At 31.7% G+C, this 25,763-nt stretch overlaps 2 protein-coding genes across 6 annotated transcripts in view; both read right to left on the reverse strand.

Moving 5' to 3' along the window:
- Positions 1–1,507, reverse strand: part of LOC127718983 (hepatocyte growth factor receptor-like) — a 92,513-nt gene extending 91,006 nt beyond the window's left edge. For 4 of the 5 annotated variants that reach the window (XM_052225096.1, XM_052225072.1, XM_052225064.1 and 1 more), the window contains exon 1: positions 1,254–1,507. The gene's annotated coding sequence lies outside the window, so the exon portion shown is untranslated. The remainder of the gene's footprint in view (positions 1–1,253) is intronic. The other variant, XM_052225080.1, reaches the window with a different exon arrangement.
- The window catches only part of LOC127719063 (hepatocyte growth factor receptor-like), a 63,791-nt gene extending 38,103 nt beyond the window's left edge, over positions 1–25,688 (reverse strand). Inside the window, exons 1-7 of the mRNA XM_052225114.1 lie at positions 25,477–25,688; positions 24,865–24,958; positions 22,609–22,839; positions 18,455–18,604; positions 15,514–15,769; positions 14,238–14,432; positions 13,316–13,399 (exon numbers count right to left, since the gene is read on the reverse strand). Coding sequence (XP_052081074.1) covers positions 13,316–13,399; positions 14,238–14,432; positions 15,514–15,769; positions 18,455–18,604; positions 22,609–22,839; positions 24,865–24,958; positions 25,477–25,529 — 1,063 coding nt within the window. The 5' untranslated portion in view covers positions 25,530–25,688. The remainder of the gene's footprint in view (positions 1–13,315; positions 13,400–14,237; positions 14,433–15,513; positions 15,770–18,454; positions 18,605–22,608; positions 22,840–24,864; positions 24,959–25,476) is intronic.
- Positions 25,689–25,763: the final 75 nt, after the last annotated feature.

Below are 25,763 nucleotides of genomic sequence, written 5' to 3' on the forward strand. Positions count from 1 at the left end.
ATGAAGGCCACAGATTTCCAAAGTGTTGTTGCTAACTTATTTTCACCCGCAACCAAGCAGTACATAATGTTTACCTTTTTCACATGAAAATGAAAATATGTGTTGAACTATAAAATTTACCGGAATTGAGTTGGATAAATATGGTCATAACTTTTAAAGGATTGTTATTGAATGAATGAATGAATATTATTATATTGTAAACAGAACATACAGGAAGAAGGGGAAAATGTAACGGATGTCGGCATGAATTTATAATTGAACAATACATTATAATTTTGTCAGTTTCTACATGACATGGTATTGTATTTTGTCAAGGGTGGATGTCCGGTTTTTTTTTAGTTTTTAAAACGTTTCGTAGTTATTATCATTTATTGCATAAAAAGGGGGAGGCATGTAAATTAATTTCTCTCCATTTCACGTTACAAAATTCTTCGAGTTCCCTTCTTGTAGTTATTTGATCGCAATAAAAGTATTCATGAAAATTGTTTCCAATAGAATGCATGCAATAACATGAAACTAACTTAAATTAACATTTGAAACTTATAATTTAAAAAGTTCTAAAATAAGATCTAATTTGTTTACTTATAGATATCATAAAATATCAGCCATGGGCCACAATTTGTACCATTTTGGCAAGTGATCAAGGAGTTAAAAAAAAGGTAATATGTTGTGAACGGGTTATTAAGGGTGACCTGCATGAGTTCCAGGTTAAATTTCGTGTAAAACTGATAGCAGAAATGTTTTTAACTAAACTGAGTTATAAAAGTGAATATTGAAAGGTGTATTCTATGTATTGCATGTAGGGTAATGAATAAAAACGTTACTATTTACTTTTCACGGTTGCTGTCCCTCTGCAGTAAACCAGTGCGATTCACATGAAACAGTATCAAAATATACTTTTATCATACATTTCAAGTTTATGATCTCGATAATGACTTTCTAGAAAGAGCTACAGAAAAAGACAATTTTTCTTAAATGTTCTACATGTATTTCAATTTGTTGTTTTGTTATCTTAAAATATTGCAGATTTCGTTATTTTCGATACTTTACCATACACTATTAAATGTTATTTTAGTACTGCTGAACCAGTTTCTTGTTCACAGTATCTTGATAATTACGTATCACTATGGTAACAACCGATGGAAAACTTAAAAAAATGCAACCATGCAAAAGATCATCTAAATAGAAATGTAATGCAAAAATTGAAATACAGGATTATTGGAGTAAATTCGAAAAGCTTATAGAAAACTTACTTTCTGGCAATTTGGATGTCATCTATACATATATTGAACACGAAATAGTTCCTGGTATATTAAACCACTCGTAGTACTTCAGCTACAGGAAGTCAATCATCATCTCACCGATCGTTGTTAAATTTTAGAATATAGGAAATAAATTGTTTGTACTTATATAGATCTGATTTGTATGCCTTCGCAGACTTGAGCAAACGTTAGGTCTGTCCCCTAATGTTACTTCCTTCAGTCCAAAAGAGCCTTTGCGACCCTGATGATCCGTTGTTCTCCTTTGACTAAGGTTAAAACTTTCAATCTCCGTTTTCACTTAGATTACACGTGTACGTAGAGGGATAAGCTTTCTTCACGCAAATGAACCCCTGTAATAACTCTTGTCTCAAAGAATGATAAAACTTCCTACCCTTATCCAACATACGTAGTGTACTGTAAATTCAGAAATTATTGCGTGCATTTATTTTTGCGTTTTTTCAAAATGGACAAGAATGCGATTCTAATTTTTGCGAATTAAAAAAAAATCTACATACAAATCTATGATTTAGTTATCAAAATGCGAGTTCTTATTATTGCGATACTCACCTAGTCTCATTTTTCGCATTAATAAAAATCTAACAATAATTTTGAATTCACAGTATCATAGACTTGGTCGTGTTTTCATAGTTTTTCGTTTTTCCCAGTGCAATGTAAGTTTCTCCTCGATATATGAATGTCCCCTTGTTTTTCCTCGAGGGACCCTGGATGACCGAGTGGTCTAAGTAGTTCAACTAATGTATCACTGGCCTGTCAACACTGAGATTGTGAGTCCGAACCCATACGTGGCAGATGTGTACGACTCGAATCCTATTTGACTAGTATTGCCAGTTTTCCTGCCAAAGGTGGTTCGCTCCGGACACTCCGGCTTCCTCCAACCATTAAAACTGGCCGCTGTGAAATAAACAATAGTGCTGATAATGATGTTAAACACCAATAATCTGTAAAACTGCCGCTTCTTAAATTACATGTACTATCAAATACACGATTGAATTTGGTTTATAATGTACAGCAGAAGATTATTTTCCCTTTAATCAAAGATTAAAGATCTTGGCAATCGTAAACTTTATTTGACATGTTTTGAAAACTAAATTCAGGTAAGGGCACACAAAAGAGTTGTTCATCACTTCTCTCATACATCCTTTCTTACTCTCATCTCCTTCTACCGTGTGTTCCTTTTTCTCTCCTTCTCACGCACCTGTTTTTAGAAGGACAATGCGTCATTCGACAGTTGAATCCTTACTCCTCTTGTTTTATTCCGTAAAATTTTCATAATAGGCATGATAAAAAAACTGGTCATTATCAGTTAATTTCAGATTAGGTGACTATTTTGGAAACTTTAGATCTTAGACCTTGAAAAGTTGTCTCTCGTGAGTTAAGGACACAACCGCATCTTATTGTTGAATTTAGTTGTGATAGTGACCGTAAACTTCTGAAATAATTGCGGAGAAGCTGATCGGAATCAGATATGACGTAACAGTATTCTGGTTTTTGGTGGGGCTCGCGTTGCTCAGTCTTTAGTTTTCTATGTAGTGTTTTGTTTACTGTTGTTTGTCTTTTGGTCTATTTCTTTTTTTTCCCCATGGCGTTGTCAGTTTATTTTCAGCTTATGAGTTTGAATGTCCCTTTGGTATCTTTCGCCTCGAGCTCTCTTTTTCGTTCAACACGTAATCATAATAACGACGAAAGTACATTATATCAAACCGTTTTGACCGCAAACAATGAAGAAAAATTATCCACATCATATAATGGTACAGGTTTATGAAATAGAATACGAGCATATTTTATAAAGATGTTCCCCTATGAAATAAGGAATAGCGCACATCATATATAAGACATATTGCGCATATAGCAGGGTTGCTTATGAGAACTTTAGAAGTATAATTCATCATAAGCTTTGAAGGCTGGCTGACATTATAAAATATGTTTTTCATTTGTATTAATATGTTATATCAGGTTGCACTTTAATAAAACAATATATATATATATCATAACGATATATGCATATTAAATAATTTCAAAATGAAATTCTATAAAAGTCATAGCACATCATATAAAACAAATGTGAATCGAATTGTTTAGTTCAAGCCAAGTGAAGACAAAAATTAAAGACGAGAAACATTTTATTTCTATTTAATGAAAAAGACACATGTTATAATGAAATAGGACATAATATAAATGAATGTGCCAGACAAAGGGACATAAATCAATGATGATCATATAAAGATAGGTGCATATCTTATATGATGTTTCCAAATAATATAAAGGCAAAATGATACTTTACAACTTATATGTCACGTCGTTTAAAGGTTAAAGTGCATCATTTACTGAAAAAAAAACATATGAATACATGTAAAACACACACGATATACGATATAGGATTATGGTACAAGAACATAGTATAATAATGACAAGACATCATATAAAGCAGATTGCTCCGTATTTCAAGTTCTTGGAAGGTTTCTAGACTTTTTTCCATACCATTCTGTCCTGTTATACTTAGTCGTTGACATCCCCCTTTTTTTTATTCTGGTAAGACATCTATGATCATGCAGGAATATATATACAAGTAATATTATAATTATTAGTATGTATAAATCGTTTAGTTTGAAATGCTACGAACTAATAAATCATGCGAAAATTATCAATTGATAAAAAATAATAATAAAAACATTTGTAATCTTTGAGAGACTTATGGGTTTTGAAACAACAACAATATATTTCAAGTGTTGTTCCGATTGACCTTTTCCTCAATATATGGCGTAAGTGCTTTCCGGGTCAGCTGTGCTATGTAATTAAAATAGATAAAAATTAATCGTGTATATAACAATAATAGAATTTTTCAATGAAATTCGGTCTTTGTGTTATTTTACTTTTTATCTCCAATATGTTAAATTAAATTGGAGGAAATTTCTGGAAAAAGATCACATTGGTGAAATTTGTGGTCGGGATTCAATCAAATGAGCATTGAAAATATTTCAATAGAGGTCCATACAGTTATATACATGTACTGAAGTTAAATTTCAAAAAACGAAACTATCAAATGGAACATTTGTCAAAATGACAACAACATAGAAACTCTACAACACTTATTTATCAGTTGTAGTACATTGAACTTAAATTTTTAAACAAGCTTCAAAGAAATACTTATCCCATTAAGCATAGGATTAAATAATCCTATTGTTGAAAATGACACGCTGCTAGGATTCAAAACAGGAATATTCAAATATGATAATTTTCTAAACACACTTATTAAATATTCTAAATAGACTCTATGGAAAATTAGGAATTCAATAAAATACAACACAACACCTTTATTACCAGAAGCCATTTATAACCTAGAATCTGGAAATATAACCTAAAAATTAATATAAAGTTTGTGTTTTAATTAAAATTTAATTTAATTGACATCATCAATTGACACAATTAAAATTAGTAATAATGAAAATTTAGACAAAAAATATAACTTTAACTTTAAACAAAGTTATATTTTTCTTTTAGTATATATATATATATGATATAAAAGTGTAAGTCTATTATGCGTGTTATTTACTTACATTGTTGAATGAAGTTCAGGTATAAAATAAAATGCTTCTAACATTATGTGGATATTTCTTAATCTACTTGTAAATCCAAGGTAGCCTTTTATTGTCCATGGACAGATTGCTCACAGATTGTAAACAGGGGGACCCTTAGTCTGTAACCTGGACGATAAGGGTAAGTGTATACAAGTAATATTTAGGAATTTAATGTTTATATGTGTATTTGTTTTACTCTAGCTTTGAGAACATTCAGAAAATTTAACCATTGTCCTTTGGACTTCTATGGTTATTTATTCTTTCATATATATTATGATTACGTACATTTTTATATTCATGTTAGAAGGTAAAAATCCAAAACATTAATAATCAAAATACAAACATGCAAATAAACTTTTAGAAAGAGCACATTAGATAAAAAAAAACAATTTCGTATTTCCATTTAAATGTACAAACACTTAAGCGATTTGTATCTAATAGCCATCATAAAAATTCACCGTTCTCTCATATATCTATACAATTTTCTTCAGTTTATTATATTCAATAAAGTAACATATAAGTTGCACAATGAAAATTGAAAAATATCCGAAAACATGAGGGCAGACATTAACAAGATACATATTTGGCAGTATGTTGTATTTATAGTGTATTAACAACTTTTTCAATAAATAAAATAACATCAGTTGAATATATAAACACATATATGTAAACAACAAGATACAATAACATTCAATGGAAAAAAAAAGAAAATATCAACTCACTAAAACTTAAATAGAATGTAATGATGCTAAAACTGACTGGCAAAAACAATTGTGTAAAATTTCTGTAACATTTTAGTATGGCTTATTTTCTTTTCAGGCAATTCGATATGATGGTGATGTGTGCATGTAAATAATAACTGCTAAAGAGTCTGAACAAACCCTGAACCGATCTTAATTGACTGCAAGCGAATTGTCTGAACAGTATTTAATTTACTGCAGAGGATAGATATGAAAATTGACTGAAAGACTGAAAATGACTTGATGATATATTATTCAGTCTTTTAAGAGCTGGTTAGATCAAAATACCGTTTCAGATCAAAATTTGTTTACTAGTTATATATAGATCTACTAAAATATGTATATGTTTTATATTTTAAGATATGCTGTCAGCTGTAATTTTAATTAAGATATCAAAATGATCAAAAAAATTAAAGTGAGTTTAGTGAAAAATTTAAAAAAAAATTGTAATGAATGTTGATTTATGAACTGCAATTTTTGCATTCAAAATATGAATGTATGTCTTTAAATGATTCTAAACTTAAAACCATTCTGCATGTGTGCATCATACTGGTTGCTATCTTGTTCAAAATCGATTTATATTTAAATAACAAAGTAGTAATCTTGTAAAAACGTAAACAAGATATTTACATTAAACAGTATTCAATGACATCTTAAAATGAAAATCAAACAATGTTCCTGCCATTACATTCATTGTTCGACTAATCCTGTAATGATCTGGTTTATCTCCTGAAAAGTTGGTCTGTTGTTAGGGTCAAATTCCCAACAGGTCATCATAATATCATATCTAAGTAAACGAAAAACAAAGTTATCAAAAAGTCAGTATGGATTTGAATGAAATAATTAAGAAATTAAGTGAAATAAGTATTTTATGGATGTTAATGTCATTTCATTAATTCTCATTCATTGAACATAAAACAACAAGAATCGTCGTCTTTGATAGGTTAGAAGTATAAGAAGCTAAATAGGCACTCCATAGGTTTAAATCCTAATCCAATGGTATATGCAGAATATGATTGAATTAGCTGGTGTAAGAATTGGTATTGTTGTTCTAGAAATTATACCTGATGAAAGTTATTCTAGAAACATATGTCGTTTGACAGATTTCTTGTCCTTTAACTGTTTTACTCTTACAAATCTCTTCAAACAGGGAAGCATTTATGAATCGAATATCAAATCTCATATTTTCCGGACCCACCGTAAATGTATAAATCGTATAAAATTTGGTACTGGCATTATAAAATTATTCATTCGGATTTAATTTTTCATTTTTAGGTTATACTTTATACGCATGTAACAAACTTAAGGTTTATTCTCATTCACATGTCTGTTTTTGCAATCACTGAAGCTTAGAATTTCGAATTGAGCTTGCTTCATAAACGATTCCCCTCGAGTGCACCTGATGAATGTGTTTCCAGGACAACGTGATTTGTGTACTTAACTTAGTAGCATACATTTATCTTGAATAAACATAATTTTCAATGTTTTTAATGTGTTCATTCATTGAATATTGTTATGTTACATTGAAACATTCAATTGATTTAAAATGAAATTAAAATGTATCTATGAACTTACAATGGTGGTGGGCAGAAATCAGTTCTTTTTAGGCGCCTTCCAGACTCTAAATATTTATGCATATCCCAGTTGTTAACGTCACAATAAGGAGCGGCACCTCTTGTCATTAATTCCCACATAACTACACCGAAAGACCACTACAATAAACAAACAATTTAATTGTAGTTCTTCATATTAAAATAATCAAATAACAAAAATATTTCAATATTTTCAATAATTATAGTCTTAATATGTATGTATAATGAAATAAAAACGGTAAAGTGATTAAAGAATTTTTCATAATATGACTTGTTTTACCTATATACAGTTAGTTCTAAGCACTATAAAGAATTGAAGTTCTACATTATCGTTACAATTTATTTTCTTTGACGAGTAGATATACTTTGATAACACTCACACAATTTGACATTAATTTTTTAATAATATTTTTTGCAAGATTTTTTAATTATCTTGGGCTCGAAATTGCCACAAAGGCTTTATCTGTTTTAAATATAGTCCATTAATACATCCCTCTGATCTAAATACATTCAGGCGTATTTTAAGCAAGCTGTTCAGAAAAACTATACTTCTTGATATTTTGAACTATCTGCTTATTATTAACCAATACAATCAATATTGTCAGCTGCAATTGTCACAACTACCAAATAAAGTGAATGTTGTGTAGGGTTTCGTATGATGCACACTGATTGCTAATGACCTAAATATGTAAATGCTTTGCATTAGGTAAGGTTGATATACATACGACATCGGATGTTGTTCCATACGTCCCATTTTCTAAACTTTCGGGAGCCATCCATTTGACTGGCAGCATTTTCTTATTATCACTGCTATAGTAGTTTTTCGTATATATATCTCTAGCCAATCCAAAGTCTGCTACTTTCACTTTTAAGTCTTCATCCACCCTGTGGGGTGAAACAATTGTGGCTGTTAAATATAGACTCTAACGACTTTTATGATCTTAAAAATGTGAATTTTTGGATTTAAGTTTTAGAATTTTTGTTTACATGACAATTTGGAAAATATTCATAAACTTCTTTAAACTGACATATTTTGGTCAATGTCCGTAATGAGTCTTGAAATGAGGCACACAATTTTAATTTGCAAATCAAAGAATCTTTGTGCAATGATTTGTGATATGGTGCTATTTCTGATATTGGAGTGCCAATTATTTTTTTTAAACAGCAACCGATAATACAATAAAGATGTAAACATTTTATTGTTCTTCAATGTGTAGAAAAAAGTAAAATAACAAAAATCCCGAACTCTAAGGAAAATTCAAAACGGAAAGTCCTTTATCAAATGGCTTCACCAAAATTTCAAACACATCAAACGAATGGAAAACAACTGTCATATTCCTGACATGGTACAGGAATTTCCTTATATAGAAAATGGTGGATGAAAACTGGTTTTATAGCTAGCTAAACCTCTCACTTGTATGACAGTCGCATAAAATTCCATTATATTGACAACAATGTGTGAACAAAACAAACAGACATAATAGGTAAAATGTCAAAAATAGGGATACATCAGTCAACATTATGTTATAATTTTAATCACTATAAAAACAAACAAATATGTCAACAAAGAAAAACACAATGGCATATAGTCAAAGCACATAATCAACAATGAAAGACAAGAATACAAAAATTGACCATAGCACAATAACACAATGACGGGATGTATAAGTACCGAGTCACGCCAAAGGGATATTACCAAAAATAGACAAAACCGTAAAGGTACTAATTTACAAAGACACATACAAGAACACTCTTACACGTAATTAAGATAATAAACAACGTCAGTACCTAGAATCTATACTTCAAGACCATCATGTATTATTTGTGAACTTGACACGGAATATTTATCAACAAGGTCTTGGTATCTTCCGATGAACGTTTTTAGAAAAAGGACGAGACGTTCTTTGACATAACCCTGGTTCATCATCTTTCTGCTCATACCCTGGTGACGTTTTATAAAGTCTGAGTAGCAGCTGCAAGCTCTTGAATACCGAATGAGTTTTAACTGTATATCCCTGATGCAGGTGAAGTTGGTATATTGCTACTAAGGATGGGGAAATTGATAATTTCAAAATTAAAATCGTCTCGTTTGTCATAGATTCTGGAACTGAGAAAGAACTGCATATCTAGAAAATTAAATGTCCGAGTACGCGGGGCCGTTCGGGGTTTTCAAATTTGTTAAAAAATCAACTACACTTCGTATCCCGAAAATTTAACCACCTATGTGAAAATGTTTAAGCTTCGAAACGAGCCAACAAACATATTCCAGTTTCCGTTATGGATAGAGATATGAAAGAGACTGCTATTATTTACCTACCTGAACTGAATTGCGCACATTGACCCAATTTATTTGTTATTATATTTATAATATTTCCTTGTTGCAGAAGCATGTGAATTTATGTCAGAACAATTTTTAAGTAATTTGTTAGATTGATGTGAAATTCTCGATTTCTTTTTAAAATTCTTACATGCAGTTTCTGGCTGCTAAATCTCTGTGAACAAATTTTATGCTGCCAAGATATTCCATACCCCTAGCAATATCTAGTCCAAATCTCACCAGGTCTTTGACAGTTGGCTTCTGTAGGGAATATAATTAGAATTAAAAAAAAATTGTCAAATAATCAAAAAAACAAACTAGAGAAAACTGTATTTGAATAAAACTTATAACTGTATAAAACGAAAATATATATCAGTCATTTTTTCCATACTAAATGTTTATGCAATATGAGTTTTTTTTTATATTGTGAAATTCTCATGCTGAAAAATTTACACAGAAGAAAATATCTCTTCAAAAGCGGGAAAAGTAGAGAGTGTGCTTTACCAACATAATCATTATCTTTGTTTTTTATAAACATGTAGTTGCTCGACAGATTGATTTCTTAAAATCATTTGAATTTGAATGTATTTGTAAATTGAAGGAGAGGCGAAAGATACCAAAAGGACATTCAAACTCATAAGTCGAAAATAAATTGAAAATGCAATGACAAAAAAAAAGAAAAAGACCAAAAGACAAACAATGGTACACAAAAGACAACATAGAAAACTAAAGACTGAGCAAAACGAACCCCACCAAAATGGGGGTGATCTCATGTGCTACGAAAGGGTAAGCAGATCCTGCTCCACATGTGGCACCCGTCGTGTTGCTCATGTAAGTACAAACCCGGTGACACGTATAACTCCGTAAGTTGCATTCGAGGAAAAGAGGACAGGATTGTGGTTACGACTATTGGAACATATCCGTCGTCATCTGTGAAACATATTCCATAACGGTTAACCAGATGGTGATGGCATCCGTAAATTTTTCGAACTGATAATTTCAACTTCAACACTTGGAACTCCTGGTTTAATAGCTTCCTTGTGAGCAAACACATGAATGACACTTTTTAATTTTAATACAAGAAGTTAAAAAATATATATATTTGCATTTTTCTAGCTCTCACATGACAATTTGTAAACATTAGATATGATTTGGTTGTTCATCAGCTTATATTATGTGAAAGGCGGCACCATTTGCTATAAGCAAGTTGCCTTCTTTGCGCTTTCTTTCGGAGTAGATGCCAGTTATCTTTCTATAGTCTATTTTGTTATTTACTCTGGGCTTGGTATCTATACTACCGTTATTTTAGGGTTAAATGCTTTCTTCGATCTTTGCAAGTAAGCTTTTGTTGTTCAATATTTAATGTAAATTTGTATCAATTCACTATTGACTGTTTTCACGGTGTCAGAGAATAGATACTAGTATGTTGTCGTCAGTCTAATTTAACTGATGTATCATATTCCATTTTATGATATTTTGGTTGTTGATGCACACATAGCAGAAGACGTTTACCCTGTTGACGCACCTGTTCTCTCTACTTTTGGAGTTTATGCGTCAGTTATTGTTTGTTTACTTAATTAGTCTCTTTTTAATCGATTTATCAGATTTGAACATTGGTAAATTTCTGTCGCCTTAATTTATTTATTTATCAAGCAAAAAAAGTGACTGAATTCTCAACAAAAATATTGTGACTCGTCATCTGTCCAAAGTCACGAACCTTGCGAGAAGTTGTCGAATTCATAGAATTGTGATCAGTTAAAGAAAGGTTTCCAAAAAACTATCTTTACATATGATGTTTTCATCATTGTAATGAATGGTATTTTGTTGCTTGCAAAAATCCTTTAATGCATTTTTATAACAAGAGCAAGTTTACAGTGTAAAGAGTCAGTTCTGCAAGGTACGTCGATCGGGATGAATGGCAGGTCATTTTTATATTTCCTCTAATAAATGACGGTATGTTTGGAAGTAAATCATTTACCTTGTAAAGGGTCATCTTCAACACATCAAAGTTGTTGAGAGGGTTCTCAAACGAGAAGAAAGCATAGCACATACCCTTCAATGTCACCATGTCGACATGGCATGACTGCGTATTTATAAATTCAGAACATCAAAACGAAAACATTCTGGCATTTTGACTTATTTGAACAGTTTGACATAGTTCTTCAAAATAGGTCATGAATCTATACAATGAATTTGGATGTACAAAGCATAATGCATTTAAAAAAAATCCTGTGATTCCTAGAGCCTTTAACGATCATTAGTGTCTACATACAACAAAAAAAGAATGAAAAAGTATATATTATAACTTACATTGTCATCGCTACGAATATAAGACAGTAGATCCCCATTTGTAACGAATGGAATAATAACCAACGGGAATTCGCCAGGAGCGACAGAAATGCCAATCAGTGACAACACATTGGGATGATCGAAATCTTTCATGATCATAGCTTCATCAAGGATTGCATTTATGTCTTGTACTTCTGTTTCTACAATTTATTATCAAATCAATAGCGTAAAATCGAAATTAAAATACGATATTAATGTGTATGTGCAAACATGTTTAGTTTTAGGTCGTACAAAGCATGCCCAAGTCTTGCCCAAGCTTCAAAAATAAAGACAGTAAGGGTAAATAGCTAGATTGACTTGTGACTAATAGTCATACTCTTGCTTAGAATGTGGGTCATTTTTGTTGTTTAAGCTATATCCATGTTAGGTATTTGACCACCTTTTGTAAAAGGGAGTTAGTACCCTAGCAGATGAGGTCTATTTAATTTTCCTGATAGTTTATACCAAATTCATATTTGCAAAGTTCATTAGTGACAGAGGACAGAAAATAATGTATACTAGTACTACCTTATACATGCAATATATACCACGTACAACGAATAAAAATGAATCCACAGTACTACCTTATACATGCAATATATACCACGTACAAATGAAAAATTTCATCAAACAATTTTAAAATTTACAACATATTATAGCATGTATTTTTTCTTGCTACAGTGAAGCAAAGGCTATACTTTAAATACTTATGACCTTTATATGTACATGTGAGAGTTGTAACCTTAGTGTTTTATATATAGTTGTATGATTTTTTTTTATTTATACTATGTGTAAATATACATGTTATCCTCCTTCTTGCATCATAAGCGGGAAAATAAATTGATATGCTATAGTACTGAAAAAAGTTTGTGACATTATCCATCCGATATCTCCAATGTACCGATATCAAACGTCATTTAATTAATGAATCAATAAATAATTAGCATTCCTAACTCAATCTTTTTTTTTATGTTTAGTATTTGTTGGATGTTAAACAGTAAATAACTTCTATTGTAAGTGAAACCCTATAAATCCAATAAAATACATTGAAACTAGGAAAATTTGAATACGCAGTGCTTGAACTTATTTTATTGTGTTAGGTTTTGGTGTAATAATTTATTGTTTTTGTATTTTTGTAATCATTATATTTGAGTAATCTAAATTTGGTTATCTAAATTCTGTTGACCTAGTAAATTACATATGGGTGATGACGAATCTGTTTTTTTTTTCTATTTCATTACGTTACCTAATAAAATTGAGAATGTAAACGGGGAATGTGTCAAATAGACAACAATCCGACCAAAGACCAAAACATGTTTTCTTTTGAAGTTTCATTGATTCTAAGAAGTATATACCGCTTACCTTCTTACAAATGAACAAAACAGTATGTTAAATTATTTTTACACATCCATCAATTAAACAAGACATACACAAATGACGGTGTATCTTATAGCTTTTTCCTTATACATTTGTCACTTACTAAGAACAGTTTTGACGGCAACAAGTCGTTCCTCTTTTTCTTCCATTGACAACAGATAACCCTTGTATACACATCCAAAATTTCCTGTTAAAAAATGTCCCTTTTTTATTACTTATAAAATAGAAACTAATACAAAATGTTTTAATCCTAACCAACTGTATTTATAAAATGGGAAAGCAGTATAAGTACAACTGTTACTCCTGATACCATAAGTCAAGACCATTGACATTTCCTTGTATCGGAGCTTCAAATCGGAATAGGAGCTTCAACAGCGTCAACATCTCTTGCTAGCTATATATAGCAATGCATGACCGTTTATGCGATAGATTTAAAAGATAAAACGGAACACGGTTAAACCATTTATAACCAGGAATGTACCGGAGTGATCAAAAGGAATCAATAACGTTAACAGAAAACACAAGTTTGAATTATTATAGACAGTGTATCAATGCAACCGTTCGACCATATATTTTCTGAAGCAACGACTTCAGTCATTTTTCGTCATTACCTTATTTGGGTCTGTTTCTAATTAAAATTATACGTTGAGTTTGTGAATATTTTTACGCTAAGCAATATCGTATAAACTGATATGTGTAAGATATATAGGCTGTGCAGAAGTAAGGTGTCTTTTCACATAATAGGCATTCGACAAAAACACTGCGTTAGTCATAGATCGTAATGTTTGGTCTACCATCGACAAGATCTACATACAAAACAAGCTTAATAACATATCTATGTTCACTAGGACATTATGGGATGCAAGTATTTACTTAATAAAAGAATATTCAGTGTTAAGACGTCATTAATGTATATGAGAGTGAATTCAGGAGATTAAGATCTATATTTGTTTTAGAGTAAGGTTTTGTATAGACAGAATACATTATTACAGGATCAAAATTTTCAAAGAACATTACATGCTAACCATGGCCAATATCTTCCCCAAGTCTAACCAAATCGCGTTCAATAAAGATATTTTGCTGCCTCAGCATGTTAGCAGTTCCAATAGCGTCAAATCCTGGTTTAGAAATACATGAAGCCCCTTCAACAACCAGCTCTGTATCGCTCTGTCTATTCTGTTTGACATGCATAGGCGTTCCTTGCTCAGCAGATGAAGTACCTTAGACATAAATTATAACATCAGACTGAATTGAAAAAGCAATAATGTGTGTATGACAAGAACACGGTTGCATATCATAAAGCAGATTCTGATAGAATTAATAAATATTTGCATATGTCAACTACTATAACTTTCTAAGGATTTTCTACCCAAGAAATAGATAACTTTAGCTGTATTTGACAAAACCTTTAGATATTTTGGTCCCTCAGTGCTCTTCAACTTTGTACTTTATTTGACATTTTCAACGTTTTTTATTCGAGCGTCACTGACGAGTCTTTTGTAGACGAAACGCGCGTCTGTTTTACCACATTTTTATCCTGGTATCTATGATGAGGTTTTTTTTCATTATCTTTTCAAGTGGCTTGAATTCTATTTCATTACTATGTCTTACTTAGGCAAGAACTTACGTTATGGAACTATTTTTACAAATACAAATATAAAATCTGCAGGTACAGCGAAGACAACAGAAAAAAATTTGAATTTTAACATGAGGACGTCAGTACTAGTCTCTCTCTCCGACAAATAGTTGTACATACTAGTGTATAAAAATTTTAGAAAAAAATAAGCGTTAAATGTCACAAAGAATGTTTGATATAAAAAGAAGATGTGGTATGATTGCCAATGAGACAACTCTCCACAATAGACCAAATGACACAGAAGTTTCGCTCTTGTTGGTAAATTCAGAAAATTTAACTTGCATCTACTATTGGGATTGATGAAAAGTTGACAAAAAGGTTGTCATATCTCGATAAATGTTGTCATATCATGATAAATGTTCTATACAAATTTTATTTAAGTTGGACTCGGATAAACTATAAAAGAACATAACAGAAAAGTTTGAACTTTATGATAAACAAAAAATGGCGGAAAACATATTACAGTCTTCAGTCTTCATGTGTCATATCAATACTGGGGTAATGACAGCCCCAAGGTTCATGGTGTATCCACTTAGTAATATAATTGTTATCGATTACAAAAGACTTGCGATATGGTAAAACTAATGTGTTGTATGTATTTAATGAGTGGTAACTAGTAGGTTTTGAATAATAACAGATTTTATATCATGTGAATACTTAATTACCTGTATCATATGGCGGATCCATGAGACCTCTTGTTTCTGCGTTGTTGAGATAAACGACAGAAAACTCTTCTGTTGCCTTCTTTCGAAACACTCCTAAGTGTTTCTTGTGCATGACAAAAATTAGACATGAAATCAGAACAACAAAAGTGCCCAAACATATCGCAACAAGTTGGACATGTAATTGGTTCCGATGAACGTCTACATGGGAAAACTTCATGTATCCTAAATTTGTGTTCCAGTTATGACCTACAGATACCTGTAAAACAAATAAACGTTTAATTGAAAAATTATCGATAATGAAGCAAGGTTTATAAGTAAAGATGTTGCTGATATCAAACTCTTATCAACCCCACTGCTTCTATGTGAATTCAACAAGAAGAAAAAGAAAACGTGTTCATAGTAAAATATATTGCAATGTAAAAATATTTATTTTTTTTCAGATATGGGGGCGAGGAACCTTTTAAACGATTACTGAAGGATAATGAATAACTTATTAATTTACATATCTTTGACCATTAACATTTCATAGAATAACAAAGAATATGGGGTATACATTCATGACACAAAATCAGTATATGCACAGCAAAACACACAAAAAGCAAAGGAAAAGCAAAGGAAAAGCGCTTATATTGCTGTTCTTCATACTAGTCACATTGAGGCCTTCAACACGGAGAAAAATTGTAATTTCACTGCAAGTTTAAGACGGCCTTTAACACCGGTTTGAGCGGAATTTTTTGCAAAATAATTCAGGCAGACTTTGTAAGATGTAACACCACCAAATCGGCACCGGTCAAAAAGAACATACTGGAGAGTAGTACATATTCAAAACAAAATAGTTCCTATGCATAGGTGTAAATATTAAACTATGTAGAACATATTTAAGTAACTTTTCATATGAAAGGTGAAGGACTCGTGAACCTTGTAGAACACCTTTTGGCTGATAATATTAAGTAATAAAAAAATGTATTAATAAATACAAAAAAAAGGTATATGTTGACTGTTTCTCATATATTAAGTACCTGATTTGGTATATCCAAAGTTCCGATAACCAGTCCGGTTTGATGTGTAAATAACGGTATATAGATCGCGCCCCCATAAATGCTTGATATTGAAAAATTATACTATATGTTAGAAAAATCTTCTAAATCCCCAAAAAACGTTTCCGGTGCACCTGAGATCACCCCCAGTATTAGTGGGGTAGTTTTCTATGTTGTGTTTGGTATATATGCTTGCATACCACATCTTCTTTTGTCTATTGTCTTTTGGTCTATCCTGTACCCCGCGCGACGCGTTGAGGGGGACATAGAAATATCGGGCGTCCGTCCGTATGTCTGTCTTTCAGTCCATCCGTCTGTCCGTCTGTCTATTGATCCGTCCATCCGTCTGTCCGTCCGTCCGTTCGTCCATGCGTCCGTCCGGTTTTGTTAGCGCACTCACATGTACAATTCTTGCCAGATTTTTATAAAACTTATATCATAGATTTATATCAGCAATGTCTCGGACGAGTTCGAAAATCGGTGCCGATCAACTATTTTTAAAAACAGTTATGCACCTTGGAAACATTTTGATTATATTGAAAATTGCATTGTTAGCGCTCTCTTGTGTACAATTTTTGCCACACTTTTATGAAACTTACATTGTACGTTTGTATAAGCAATGTCTCAGACGAGTTCGAAAATCAGTGCCGATCAATCATTTTTGAAAGAGTAATGGCTCTTAGAAATTTTAATTATATGGAAAATTGCATTGTTCGCTCTCATGTGTACAATATTTGCCAGATTTTTATAAAACTTATATAATAGGTATATACCAGCAGTGTCTCTGACAAGTTCTAAAGTCAGTGCCGATCAATTATTTTTAAAATAGTTATGCCCCTTAGAAATATAAATTATATGGAAATTTGCATTGTAAGCGCTCTCACATGTACAATATTTGCCAGATTGTTTTTATCAAATTCTTATAAAAAAAAATTTCGAACAAATGTTTTAAAAATGAGTTATGGCCCTTGGAAATATGCAACACATTGGAAATTGCTCTCAAGTCTTCAACTCTCTAAGATAATTTTAAAAAGTTTTAAAGAACAAAAAAATATATTGCTTTAGTTATTGCCCTTGGACAAACAAAATACTTGCAACGCGGGGGACATTGGAACTCTGTTCTTTTGTTTCTTTTTTTTTTTTTTTTATCTTTCGCCTCTCTTTCATTGTTTGTACAAATAGTGTTGCGGTCAATCTACAGTATACGTCTGTACGATGCTGTAGTAATCTGAATTGGTTTTTTGTTTTAATCATTGGTTCAGCATGAATATGACCTTTGTTTTTTTTTTCTTTTGAATTGTTTTACATGTTGTGATAATGGAACTTTGAATAGCTCATATTATAAATAAAGTTTATCATGTTTAATCTATGAAAATAGCTATGTCAAATGTCAATACCATATTATCCCCAAAATAAAATAAGTTTTAAGTATTGATGAAAATATTGGTGTATTCACTGAGGAAGAAATTATCAAAACATTTCGATCTTAGCATTTCCTTTACAGAACAGTTAATTTCAATGCAATTAGAAAAATCATTAAGTCATATTGCACGTTTCTGTATATTGCACAAAAATGTCCGAACTGCGACTGGAATTTAACGAAAATCATAGAAATTACATAACATTATTGTTCAAACTCTGATGGAAAACACGTTCCTATAAAAAAAATCTATAAACGTTAATTTTTGGTTGAAGCTGTTACAATAACATGTAGTTTCTTTGAAACTTATAGACTTGTCTTTTTTACTGATAAGACTTATATTGTACCTTACCAATGCAAGATATCAGACACAAACTTTTATAAAGTGATTTTCTACCGCAAAATCATAAACCTTATTTTGAGGACATGTTATTATGTAATTCACACTCAAAATTCTGGTAATCATGTTTGATAAAATATTTACCTCAACAAGAAGAGGGACATCTTTGATGTGAACTGTGCTGGAAAGGTTACATATAAGAAACGTTTCATGGAGATCAACCACAGGACAATGTGATCCATTTATTATAATCATATAATCTTCTTTTCTAGCTGCATAATTCAGATAACGCCCCTGAAAAAAATGTTCACTATATATCTGACCAACATTAAGCGCCTCATAGCCTGATTATGTATCAACGTAATGTGCTATGTGTTTTCATAACTTCTAACCAAATTTTATAAAATGATAATAATATGCATTTTTATCATTTTCAAAAAAAGAAAGCAATACATCCTCTTTGGACCTGTAATATTGATAATTTAGCAAGTAATAAATACATATTATTATACTTTACTATAGTAACCACTAATAAAATAACCATCACAAATAACCCCTCTTTCCTGCGGGTAACTGCGCGTACGCAGAATAATTGTTAGAGAATAATTACGCTAGTCGAAAAACTAACCCCATATTTCCCGCGGGCAACTGCGCGTAGGAAAAATAACTGTGTGGGAATGAGCGCGTAGACAAAATAACTCCTTTGGCGGCAATTTGCACGACGTCTTTCAAATAACAACTTCAAGTTCTGTACAGTATAATAATACAGTTATGCCTTCATAAAAGTTAATATCCAAAGTTATTAAATCTCTAATAAAAATTATTTTCCCTCGATCCTACGGATCTCGAGGAAAATAACCCTTTTCTTGATTTAATAATTTTTGATATTAACTTTTAATGAAGGCCATAATTGTATAGTGTTAATAAGTATTCCTCTGTAATGTCTGCAACCAAGATAACTTTCGTTCAACTTGTCGACATTTTTGGATAGTCAGCTAACTCTTACGAAAGAACAAGCGAATAAAAAAAAAATTCTTAGATATTGACCACATAAACATTTTAATACTTTTTAACAACGTCTTGAAAGAACCATGGGGTGATTCTGCTGATTTTAATTTTGTTTAGCAATACCTAATGTGAGAATTTCCTGCAATCTGAACAAATATAAAACCTGAAACAATAACAGCACACAATCTCGGTGTTCTTCAAACTGAATAAAGAAAGTTAGGAATATTAACGTAAAAACTATTATTTTTCTTTGCAAAATGAAATCAGCAGAAAGATCTGCGTGTTATGGGAAAGGGAACAAAAATTGTACAAAACATTAGTTTCTATATAGTTGTTGTTTCTTGCCTATATACCACATACATAAAAATATGATCTTATCGGTGAAATATTGGTTATAACTTTTCAAAATACTGGTTCACTCCCTGTATATTGATGTCGCACAGCAATTTGTGTCGTATGCAAATTATTCTAATCTGCAGATATAATAGATTTCGTTTGATTTTGTGTTAAAATTGATAGTCAGAACTGTACAAATATGGCAGAGTTTTTATTATTTTGTTTTTCTAAACCTCTAGAATCTTATTTAAAAATTCCAGACAGATATAATAGAACACCAGACGCGCGTTTCATCTACATAAGCTTTGCTTGAATCATGATTTGTTCAAAGGGCAAATCAATAACGAAACTAAAGAAAAAATAAAGCTAAAAGCCCCACATTAATTGTGTCACAACTGGCTAAGGTAATGTTTGCATTTAAAAAAATCCTTAAGACTTTGAGCTGACATTGACATTTGATTAACAGTTTATTTGAATAAAATGATCGTGTTATTGATATTTCTTGTCAAAACAAAAGTTTTGACTTCTGTGGTGGAATAACCTCATGATCAAAACGTCCACCAGTTGTGGTATTTACCAAGTGCTTGTAAAAGGTCATCAAAGATAACAGGCTTACAATTTGGTACATGTTAAAAGTACTAGGATTATGATTCAGAACGCATATGCGAGTTTCATCTAATTTAGTATTAGCAGTAACACTCGAATCAAACAATTTGAAAGCCGAATTTTTAGAATATTTAAAGCGTATTAAAAACAATAAGTTCCAAAAAGTTATGCTTAATATGGTTAAAGCTGTGTACGCCTGGAAGAATAAGGTTAACACTAGGTTTTAAACTGAGTTGTGTATTTCGTGAAAAGCTAATTTACAGAAAATGCTTGTATGAATAATATCTTATGTCAGCATGACGTTTGGACTATTGGGAAACGTTATATCAAATATTAATAATTTTCATGGATTTTGATATGGTTGTGTTGTAAATTTGAAAGCGGAGAATTTATGATACTTTCGTTTTTTTGACAAATATCATGAATATCTTGATATTTCACGTTCGCTATACCATCATGAACATAGATCTGATTCTTTGTCTGGGTTTGGATTTACTGTTGTTTCTGTTTGATTTCATCAGCTCTTTAAAGTTTGTATAATGTTACAGAAATATGTTGACCTCCAGCTTCACTGAAGAAACACAATTTGCCAAGTGCGCATCTGTGCAGTGAAATTAATGTCATTAATGTTACTGTCTATATATGGTTATTCTTATTTAAGCATTGGTAAGCGATTTTTGTCAGATGTTTTTTCTTTCCTATATAATGCAAATAACACTTTTTAAATTTTATGAGTCCGAAGCGCTTTTCCGTATGTACTTCCAAAGAAGCGCTTAAAACCAAAACTTTGAACACCGTGGATATATACGATCCGACACACGTGAAATGCTGTATGATCAAAAGGGACCTAAAATAAATAGCCAATTCATTTAATGGCAACGTTGCCTGAGATAGTTGGACCCATAGTTTTTAAACGAGAGGCGCACACCTAGGTCTGTGTGAATCTTCAACAATGGACACTCTCTAACATTGAAGACTAGAATAAAATTATGACTAAAATCTCTTTTTTGTTTATCTTATACTGCTGTTCATTTGTTTTGTTCACAGTTTTTCTCTATCTTTTATAGTTTTTTGCCAAAAAAACACAAAAACAAGCTCGTCATTTCTGGCCATTACTGGACAACTGATAATTTCATTTTTTGTTGACCTACTTTCAGATCTTGAGCTGACTATCAATTACGGCCATGCTTAATCATTTGTAGATCTTGTCTTCCTCATATTTTTTTTGTTTTGCTATTCAAATTTTAATCTATCTATTATAGTTTCAAGGTAATAGGCCAAAATGCAAAAAACGTACTATTTCGGCAATGTTGGTTTATTTGTAGATCTTTTTGCCTTCAAACTTTCAATTATTATTTTTAAGATAAAAGTTAAAATTGAAACAAAATTGGAAGAATCCGTCATTTAACAAGGGCAACAACTCCTAAAAGAATTCATGTAAATGAATAGTAGGCAGATTTCAACATTTTAAACATTTCTGTCCGTAAAATATTTTCTCAATCTATACTGGTTTTCAAGATAATAGATATAAATGTTTTCTACCCTGTTCTATTTTTAGCCATGTCGACAATGTTGGTTGATAGGCGGCATCATCGGACATATGTTTTTAACTAAATATCTCAGTGATGTTTATGACCGAATTTCGTTTCAATTGGCCAAGTAGTTTCAGAGGAGAAGATTTTTGTAAAAGTTAATAGACGCCGACGACAGACGACGAACGCCAAGCGATGAGCTTTGGGCCAGGTGAGCAAATAATTTTTGTCTAAATCAACGGAGTATTTACGGAAGATATGTAATAACTCATTCTATTAACGATACACTGACTAGTTAGCTTATGATAACCTCGGGGACTGATAGTCAAGCAACGATATCGATAATATTGTTATTTTCTTTTTTAATGTACTGTTTACAAAACTTTGAATCATTCGCAAAACTAAAACATTTCTACCCTGTTGATATATTTGACAATTTTTTTCGAATTTTTTGTTTTCGGTGTTATTTTAAACTGAACTTGATTTGTCCTTCTAACTGATTTGATTTTAGAGCCACCAATGAGTAGTTTTATAAAGACGGACGCGCGTCTGGCGTAATAAAAAGTAAAATCACAAAAATACTGAGCTCCGAGGAAAATTCAAAACGAAAAGTCCCTAATCAAATGGCAAAATCAAAAGCTCAAACACATCAAACGAATGGATAACAACTGTCATATTCCTGACTTGGTACAGGCATTTTCTTATGTAGAAAATGGTGGATTGAACCTTGTTTTATAGCTAGCTAAACCTCTCACTTGTATGACAGTCGCATCAAATTACTTATAAGCCAGGTATCTTTGATGAGTATTAATTTACCTTTAGTTCTAAAAGTTTGTCCTTCAAATCAATCTCTTTCAGTTTTGTATCTATATCTAGGTAGTCTAATTCTGGGTCAGGATAAATCATGAGTGTGGTTGAAGTTTCTGGATTGTTGTCTAATATTACAGCCATTCGCCCAACGATAACTTCTGCAGATTGGTTAAATTCGGGTGTCAAATTGGGAGTAGAACAAATCAACAGTGATCCAGAATATTTCATTTTACAAGACTGGAATATAAGAAAAATTTGTTGATTTTTCATCACAGTTTTTTTGAACGACACACCATTTACATTACAACACAACGGATCTGATTTGGAATAATAATCTTTAACCTGATTATTTCGTTCGAATAAAAACGATATCTTGTTTGATTTCCAATGATACAACTATCCACTAGAGATCAAAGGTCGAGGATGTTAACACGAAGGATTCACCGTAAAGTCCTCAACAATTAGCAAAATCCATATCGTAAAGTAAGTGTTAAAAAACATGGCATGACAAAATCAAAAGAAGAAAACCAACTGCATATATAAAAAACAACAAACAAAACACATGTATGGCATATACTAAACATCGCCAATCACCATATTACAAGCTCCGGACCAGGTATGTGACGGCGCTAAATATGTTTATAAACTATCTAAACCTGAAACAGTGGTGTCACAGTACAGCGCGACACAAGTACAAACTGTTAAAACCAGTGTGAAAAAACTTGACTCATTAGATCGGAAAGAAGCAAACAAAAATGATTTTCAAAAAGAAAAATACCACATGATTCCGATCTACGAGTATTGGCAGTCAAGATAGCTAGTTTTAAGCATTTTAGATGACAAATAAAGCACCTTTTCTAAGACTTAAATATCAACCAGTATATTTATGCATGATGAGTGATATTGTTTTGATTTTTTTTCAAAATAAATGTGTAATGCGACGAAGCCAAATATTCAAATATTTTAATAAAATATTAGGTTGATTACCTTTCAGAATAAGTTATTTCAAAGGATCAATTAGTTTACATGGATCGTATCGGGATTTCCGGGTCCCATATAAACAAAAAATCTGTTTCACCATCATCCATTTGATCACTAAATCAGCTACGGATGGGCGAGTGGTATAAATAGTTATCACTAGCTTTACAACTTTGAGGTTGTGAAAAAAAATTGAAAACAACACGTTTAATAATTTCATGCGTCCGAAGCGCTTTTCTGGATTTACCTTCATCAGGAACGCTCAATGCCAAACATTTGAAATCCGAGGGATGCATAAGTACCGAACTAGTTGAAGAGATATATGACAAAAATACCTAAAACAAATAGCCAAATTCATCTAAGGTCAACTTTGCCTGAGGGAGTTGAAACCTTAGTTTCTTTATAATTTCAAAATTTATAAACGGACAATTTTGGAAAAGTTTGTTATAAATCATGTCAGTACCGAAGTACTGACTACTGAGCTGATGATACCCTCGGGGACTGATAGTCCACCAGCAGAGGTATCGACCCAGTGATGTAAAAAAAATGAAACCTTCACAAGCCTGGTGCGTTCGATTCCGATCTTTATTGAACAGGAGAGACTGTTTTCCTCCTGAAAGTCTGGGTTCTCATTGGGTACTCCGGCTTCCTCCACTTATTAAAACTATCCGCAATGATAAGTCAAGTGTGTTGAAAGTGGGGTTAAACACCAACAATAAAACTATCATCAGCTACTAAAGAGGAAACAAATCTGATTTAAAAAATAATGTTTTTGCGAATTCATATTTTCAAACTGATCAGAATCCGAGTCAATTTCCCGAATTATTCTCATTATTCTGTAAATATTCAACAACGATAAATATCAAAATGTTGGATCAAAATATAGAGAACAAAGCTTATTTTTAAATGCAAAAAGTACATTTTCGTTACAAGATGTTGGAGTTACAAATGACAACTACTGTACAAATTATTCGATCTTTACAAATCTGTGAAACTAAAAGACCGCATTTCTTCCGGACCCTTTTCCTGCGATTGATTTATATCTTCGGCTTTCAAATTTTATCATATTGGCTACTCAAATTTATTTTTTCTTGCCAAAACATTTATAAAAATTAAAAAAATATTGAAATACTCCCAAAATTTATACACTATTCCAAACGAAACACATTTTCTGCAACCATTGAAGTTTGAGCGAATGTGAAAAAAAACTAAATACACAGCTTCCGGCAAAAGCTGCATTGTTGAATTAGCCGAGAATACGAATGTATTAGTGTTTTAACTTACCGAACCAAAGTGAGCATCACCAACACTTATCCTTATACCGTGGTTAGTTACTGAATCAAACCACTTTCCGTGAATTTCAATGTTTAAACCTCCACTGTAAAAAAATATTTTAAGAACGGTAACCATAGTAAGAAAAATGAAAACTATAGTTGAACAACTTTTTTTGCAATGGCACATTATCCTCACATGAAGTATATGCCCTTTTATATTGGATCTGTATTAAACCAACAATAAGGTATGGGATTTTTAGTACTTCAAAATTTACTAAGAATGTAAGTGCGATTTTCCATTGTTTATATCTTCAATTTTGATTATGCAATTTTGTCACTTGAATATTTCTGACACATGGTTATCACTACAAGGACCTCATAGACGTTATAGGAGTCGGTAAAAAGTTGATCTCGATAAAAGGGTTTCTATTGTATTTTCACCAAATGATAAATATCTATTGTTTGCGGTGGTCCGTGCAAAAGATTAGGATTGTATCGTTCAATCCTTTATCTATTTTCAAGTTTTTCGTAATAGCACTTTTTTTATTCAAGGTTCTCGTGATCACAGTAATCCTTTAGTTCCCTTGACATATTTTTTAACGTTAACTTTATTAAGGTAAACCTTATTATGGTACTATTTCGTGATGGTTGCTGAATAATCTCTGGGTTTGGCATGTAGCAAAATGTCTTGTTCTCCAAAAGCTGATATGCTGCTCCATCAATCGCTACTACAATATCTCCACTGTACCTACACTGTGACGGTTCAAGATTTCCTCCTTCATAAACTAATGGGCATGTTCCACAAGATTGTGTGAGGCACAAAATTTCTGTGTCATTTTTTCTAAAATATAGATTACATTAGATACATGTACTAGATGTTTCATCTTTTGATTGTCAGACACCACATAC

This window comes from Mytilus californianus, unplaced genomic scaffold (genome assembly GCF_021869535.1).
Source record: "Mytilus californianus isolate M0D057914Y unplaced genomic scaffold, xbMytCali1.0.p SCAF_1, whole genome shotgun sequence".
Classification (NCBI taxonomy): Eukaryota; Metazoa; Mollusca; class Bivalvia; order Mytilida; family Mytilidae; genus Mytilus; species Mytilus californianus.